We start from the raw sequence: 6,906 nt of genomic DNA, 5'->3' as shown, positions 1-6,906 counted from the left end.
GGGCTGGACGACATCCAGTATGAAATAAGGCCCCCTTTAGACAGAGCAGAATCCCACCAAGTGGATCTGCCTGCTCAGGAGATCTCGCCACTGACCCCTGCTGAGCAGGTGGATGACAAGTCCATGTCCGCTCCATCATACAGAGTGTACACAGCCTGCTGTTCTCTGGGGCGCTCATATGGAAACAGGCTCATCTGATCTACCGGACAGGGAATGGATCCACATCCGTCTGTTTTTAGCACCACTCCATAGAGAACAATGGGTAAAAAACAAAGGTGGACCTGAGTGATCCACTGATGTGAAAGGAGCCCAACACTACAAACTTATTCTACCCAGTGAGGAACAAAAGGGGATATGATACAATGTTTAAATGACCATCATTATGAGAAAGACATTACATCTTGGTCTCAAACACACAATGAAGTTTAACCCTTTCGAGGCCAGGCCCTAAGCTCCACTTTTAAAGTCAGCTGGCCATCCTATTTTTTGTTTAATGGATGCATAGAATGGGGTTCAGGAACGAGCATACACCAGAGCCAGCTGCTTGCTGTTGGGGGCACTGGAAGACTTGAAGGATAATCAGGGCTGCTCTGTGCAAAACCACTGCACAGAGCAGGCAATTATCAGAGGTATGTGTTTTTTTAATGAGCCTTTGTCATTTAATTTACTCTTTAAAACTGGAGGCCCTTGTATAAAAAAAAAAAAAAAAAAAAAAAAAAAACCAAACACCACACACGTTGATTTACTAAAACTGGAGTGCAAATTCTGGTGCAGCTCTCCATAGAAACCATTTCGCTTCCAGAATTTGGAAAAGCTTAAATGGAACAAGCTGAAGTTAAAATCTTACACATGCACATTTTCGGTGCGGTTTTAAACATGCACCAAAAATAGCATGCAGGCCTTTTAACAAAAAACCCCCCCAAATTATATTCCAAGTGGGAAGAAAAAAAAAAATTACATAAAAAAACACCACACCTTCCATTGCTCTTAGGGCCCAGTCACACCAGAAACTACACTTTGCATGTTTACATGTAATTGAAGCACACGTGATGTGTGCTTGAATGCACTGTTTTTTGGCATTGGCCATGTCCGTTGACCTAAACACACATGGTCCAGTGCATTAGAAGAGTCTTCCCTGCATTTGCAGGGTGGAAAAAACACAACATGCTCTTTTTTTACTGCACTGTAATGTAAACTACCCCCATTAGATCAGTGGTCATCAACCCTGTCATCAGAGCCCACTAACAGGCCAGGTTTTATGTATTACCTTGGGGAGATGCAGACTAGAAATCTGTAATCACTGAGCAGCAAATTATATCACCTGTGATGTATTTCAGTTATCTTGCAAACCTGGCCTGTTAGTGGTCCCTGAGGACAGGAGTTGATGACCACTGCATTAGATTACCTTGATTTTGGTCTGTCTACACAGTTCAAAACACATCGCACTGCAATCAATGTGAAAGGGCCCTTAGCCTTCTACAGCTGTGATGTAACTTCCTGTTGGAGGGGCAGCTACAACCATTCTCCATGAACCCCTCCTATAAGTAGGAACTGCCTCCTTCTCACCCCCAAGATAGACTATGGGATGTGTATAGAGCTGAGCACAGGACTACACTAACCTGCCCAGCTCACTTCACAGGAAGGGAAAGGGAGGGTTCAGGAGCTCACAGTACAAAGAGGCAGAAAACAAGAACTTCCATGATTACAGGACATTGGGAGATTTTGGGAGAATAAAGCCATCATATGGTCACTGGCTAAGCTTGGCCACCCCTGATCAGCACCATTCAGGCAGGGAAGGCTAATGATTGGTCTCTGTACAGGAGCACTTACCTCCCTTGTCACACACACACACACACACACACACACACACACACACACTTTTACCTTCCTTGTCACCCACCCACACTTACCTCCGTTGTCCCACACACTTACACCCCCCCCCCCCCCACTTACCTCCGTTGTCCCACACTCCTCCCTTGCCCCCCCCCCACACACACACACACACCTCCCGTGCGCGCCCCCCCCCCCCCACACACTTAACTCCCTTGCCCCACCCCCCCACTCACTTACCTCCCTTGCCCCACCCCCCCCGCTCACTTACCTCCCTTGCCCTCCCCCCCCCCACTCACTTACCTCCCTTGCCCTCCCACCCCCCCCCTCACTTACCTCCCTTGCCCTCCCACCCCCCCCCCCCCACTTACCTCCCTTGCCCTCCCCCCCCCCCGCCACTCACTTACCTCCCTTGCCCTCCCCCCCCCCACTCACTTACCTCCCTTGCCCTCCCCCCCCCCCCACTCACTTACCTCCCTTGCCCTCCCCCCCCCCACTCACTTACCTCCCTTGCCCTCCCACCCCCCCACTCACTTACCTCCCTTGCCCTCCCACCCCCCCACTCACTTACCTCCCTTGCCCTCCCACCCCCCCACTCACTTACCTCCCTTGCCCTCCCACCCCCCCCCACTCACTTACCTCCCTTGCCCTCCCACCCCCCCCCACTCACTTACCTCCCTTGCCCTCCCACCCCCCCCCCCACTCACTTACCTCCCTTGCCCTCCCACCCCCCCCCACTCACTTACCTCCCTTGCCCTCCCACCCCCCCCCCACTCACTTACCTCCCTTGCCCTCCCACCCCCCCCCACTCACTTACCTCCCTTGCCCTCCCACCCCCCCCACTCACTTACCTCCCTTGCCCTCCCACCCCCCCCACTCACTTACCTCCCTTGCCCTCCCACCCCCCCCCACTCACTTACCTCCCTTGCCCTCCCACCCCCCCCCACTCACTTACCTCCCTTGCCCTCCCACCCCCCCCACTCACTTACCTCCCTTGCCCTCCCACCCCCCCCACTCACTTACCTCCCTTGCCCTCCCACCCCCCCCACTCACTTACCTCCCTTGCCCTCCCACCCCCCCCCCACTCACTTACCTCCCTTGCCCTCCACCCCCCCCCCACTCACTTACCTCCCTTGCCCTCCCACCCCCCCCCCACTCACTTACCTCCCTTGCCCTCCCACCCCCCCCCCACTCACTTACCTCCCTTGCCCTCCCACCCCCCCCCCCACTCACTTACCTCCCTTGCCCTCCCACCCCCCCCCCCACTCACTTACCTCCCTTGCCCTCCCACCCCCCCCCCACTCACTTACCTCCCTTGCCCTCCCACCCCCCCCCACTCACTTACCTCCCTTGCCCTCCCACCCCCCCCCACTCACTTACCTCCCTTGCCCTCCCACCCCCCCCCACTCACTTACCTCCCTTGCCCTCCCACCCCCCCCCACTCACTTACCTCCCTTGCCCTCCCACCCCCCCCCACTCACTTACCTCCCTTGCCCTCCCACCCCCCCCCACTCACTTACCTCCCTTGCCCTCCCACCCCCCCCACTCACTTACCTCCCTTGCCCTCCCACCCCCCCCACTCACTTACCTCCCTTGCCCTCCCACCCCCCCCACTCACTTACCTCCCTTGCCCTCCCACCCCCCCCACTCACTTACCTCCCTTGCCCTCCCACCCCCCCCACTCACTTACCTCCCTTGCCCTCCCACCCCCCCCACTCACTTACCTCCCTTGCCCTCCCACCCCCCCCACTCACTTACCTCCCTTGCCCTCCCACCCCCCCCACTCACTTACCTCCCTTGCCCTCCCACCCCCCCCACTCACTTACCTCCCTTGCCCTCCCACCCCCCCCACTCACTTACCTCCCTTGCCCTCCCACCCCCCCCACTCACTTACCTCCCTTGCCCTCCCACCCCCCCCACTCACTTACCTCCCTTGCCCTCCCACCCCCCCCACTCACTTACCTCCCTTGCCCTCCCACCCCCCCCACTCACTTACCTCCCTTGCCCTCCCACCCCCCCCACTCACTTACCTCCCTTGCCCTCCCACCCCCCCCCACTCACTTACCTCCCTTGCCCTCCCACCCCCCCCACTCACTTACCTCCCTTGCCCTCCCACCCCCCCCACTCACTTACCTCCCTTGCCCTCCCACCCCCCCCACTCACTTACCTCCCTTGCCCTCCCACCCCCCCCACTCACTTACCTCCCTTGCCCTCCCACCCCCCCCACTCACTTACCTCCCTTGCCCTCCCACCCCCCCCACTCACTTACCTCCCTTGCCCTCCCACCCCCCCCACTCACTTACCTCCCTTGCCCTCCCACCCCCCCCACTCACTTACCTCCCTTGCCCTCCCACCCCCCCCACTCACTTACCTCCCTTGCCCTCCCACCCCCCCCACTCACTTACCTCCCTTGCCCTCCCACCCCCCCCACTCACTTACCTCCCTTGCCCTCCCACCCCCCCCACTCACTTACCTCCCTTGCCCTCCCACCCCCCCCACTCACTTACCTCCCTTGCTCTCCCACCCCCCCCACTCACTTACCTCCCTTGCCCCACCCCCCCCCACTCACTTACCTCCCTTGCCCCACCCCCCCCCACTCACTTACCTCCCTTGCCCCACCCCCCCCCACTCACTTACCTCCCTTGCCCCACCCCCCCACTCACTTACCTCCCTTGCCCCACCCCCCCACTCACTTACCTCCCTTGCCCCACCCCCCCCACTCACTTACCTCCCTTGCCCCACCCCCCCCACTCACTTACCTCCCTTGCCCCACCCCCCCACTCACTTACCTCCCTTGCCCCACCCCCCCCCCCACTCACTTACCTCCCTTGCCCCACCCCCCCCCCACTCACTTACCTCCCTTGCCCCACCCCCCCCCCACTCACTTACCTCCCTTGCCCCCCCCCCCCCCCACTCACTTACCTCCCTTGCCCCACCCCCCCCCCACTCACTTACCTCCCTTGCCCCCCCCCCCCCCCACTCACTTACCTCCCTTGCCCCACCCCCCCCCCACTCACTTACCTCCCTTGCCCCACCCCCCCCCACTCACTTACCTCCCTTGCCCCACCCCCCCACTCACTTACCTCCCTTGCCCCACCCCCCCCACTCACTTACCTCCCTTGCCCCACCCCCCCCACTCACTTACCTCCCTTGCCCCACCCCCCCCCACTCACTTACCTCCCTTGCCCCACCCCCCCCCACTCACTTACCTCCCTTGCCCCACCCCCCCCCCACTCACTTACCTCCCTTGCCCCACCCCCCCCCCACTCACTTACCTCCCTTGCCCCACCCCCCCCCACTCACTTACCTCCCTTGCCCCACCCCCCCCACTCACTTACCTCCCTTGCCCCACCCCCCCCACTCACTTACCTCCCTTGCCCCACCCCCCCCCACTCACTTACCTCCCTTGCCCCACCCCCCCCCCACTCACTTACCTCCCTTGCCCCACCCCCCCCCCACTCACTTACCTCCCTTGCCCCACCCCCCCACTCACTTACCTCCCTTGCCCCACCCCCCCCACTCACTTACCTCCCTTGCCCCACCCCCCCCACTCACTTACCTCCCTTGCCCCACCCCCCCCACTCACTTACCTCCCTTGCCCCACCCCCCCCCACTCACTTACCTCCCTTGCCCCACCCCCCCCCACTCACTTACCTCCCTTGCCCCACCCCCCCCACTCACTTACCTCCCTTGCCCCACCCCCCCACTCACTTACCTCCCTTGCCCCACCCCCCCAACTTACCTCCCTTGCCCCAGGTTCCTGTGCTCAGGACTGGATATCGCTCACATTAGGTGATGATCCCACCACACACTGACCTATAAGGCTCATGCCCTGCAAACTCCAACAGCCTAGGCCGCACAGCGGTGACTAGACCTGCGATGAGGCCAGAACTGCCTCTCCGATCACTGAGCACACCACATACACAGTACTTACAGCAGCCCGGCGGGTAGCCATATTTCGTGGATAGAGCTGGCTTGTGTACACTGCTACCCGACCAGCCACGCCGCTCTCCTCCGATCACTAGAAATCCTGCACCGCCTGCTAAGCCAACCCAATAAACAGTTTAAATATCGCTCTCCGCCTGCCTATTGGTCCGCTCAGCAGCAAAGCGCTCGCTTCCAATTGGTTGAACGCACACGGCGTCCGGGGTTGCGCAGCCGTAGATAACGGCCGTCCTCAAGTCTCTGTAGCCTTTTGGTCCCGTGCTAGGCGGGTGAGGAGAACGTTATATTCCGGGTGTACAGGTGTTAACACGCACGTTTTTAATGTATAGACTCGTTTAAAAGACTGCTAAATACATCGCGAGAAGTCAATGAACAAAAGGCATCATGGGAAATGGAGTTAGTTTGTTATGTCTCCGCCCTTATTTTCCTTCAGGAATCGGTCCAGCTGCGCGTCCGTAGCCGTGGTTGGACTACAATTCCCGGCATTCTCTGGTGCACAGGAACGTTAGAGTACTGGCAGACCGCCATTTTGCCAAAGGCATGCCATACACAGTCTGTGTTTAGGCTTGCTGTATTGGCGGCTTTGTTATCTAGCGATAAAGTTTGTGAAGATAGTTCATGTTTCAGCAGTTGAGGTGTTTTGTCAGATTAGGCGACCCGTCAGAATTTGTAACAGAATTGATGTTCCGTCGCCGCCATCTTGCTACACCCTGCACACCACCACAGTAAGGATACACTGAGAAGGGGGCAAACGGACATCTTGTTACACCCACCGGAGTTTTGCATTTATTACTTATTTTTAACAGTAAACGGAGTTTATATGGGGAAATACAGTATTTAGAAATCCGTTGGACTGCTTATATGTGGAATTATAAAATCAGAGGTGTTCTGTCAGATTAGCGGCATGTGGTGTGGTGTGTTATCTTTGTAGCTCACCAGGATCTCCAAACTACAGCCCTCCAGCTGTTGCGGAACTACACATCCCATGAGTAGGGTTGCCACACAGTTCGGGTTTTGAATCATGTATGTGTCCAGGTTTCAGTCCGCCTAAAACACGGACACAATATTCAGACAAGAATGTGGCTTGGTACAGGGCTTGACAGGAGGGTGAGGGCATAGCTCCCAACTGCC

The 6,906-nt window shown here is 58.1% G+C and overlaps 1 protein-coding gene across 1 annotated transcript in view; it reads right to left on the bottom strand.

The window, feature by feature from the left end:
* CCNB2 (cyclin B2) overlaps positions 1-6,369 on the bottom strand; it is a gene marked incomplete in the record, with an annotated part of 8,812 nt that extends 2,443 nt beyond the window's left edge. Inside the window, 1 exon segment of the mRNA XM_073623986.1 lies at positions 5,765-6,369. Coding sequence (XP_073480087.1) covers positions 5,765-5,785 — 21 coding nt within the window.
* Positions 6,370-6,906: the final 537 nt, after the last annotated feature.

The sequence above is a fragment of the Aquarana catesbeiana genome, linkage group LG03, assembly GCF_042186555.1.
Source record: "Aquarana catesbeiana isolate 2022-GZ linkage group LG03, ASM4218655v1, whole genome shotgun sequence".
Lineage (NCBI taxonomy): Eukaryota > Metazoa > Chordata > Amphibia > Anura > Ranidae > Aquarana > Aquarana catesbeiana.
The sequence above is the reverse complement of the archived record's forward strand: the minus strand, read 5'-3'. Positions and strand labels throughout refer to the sequence as shown.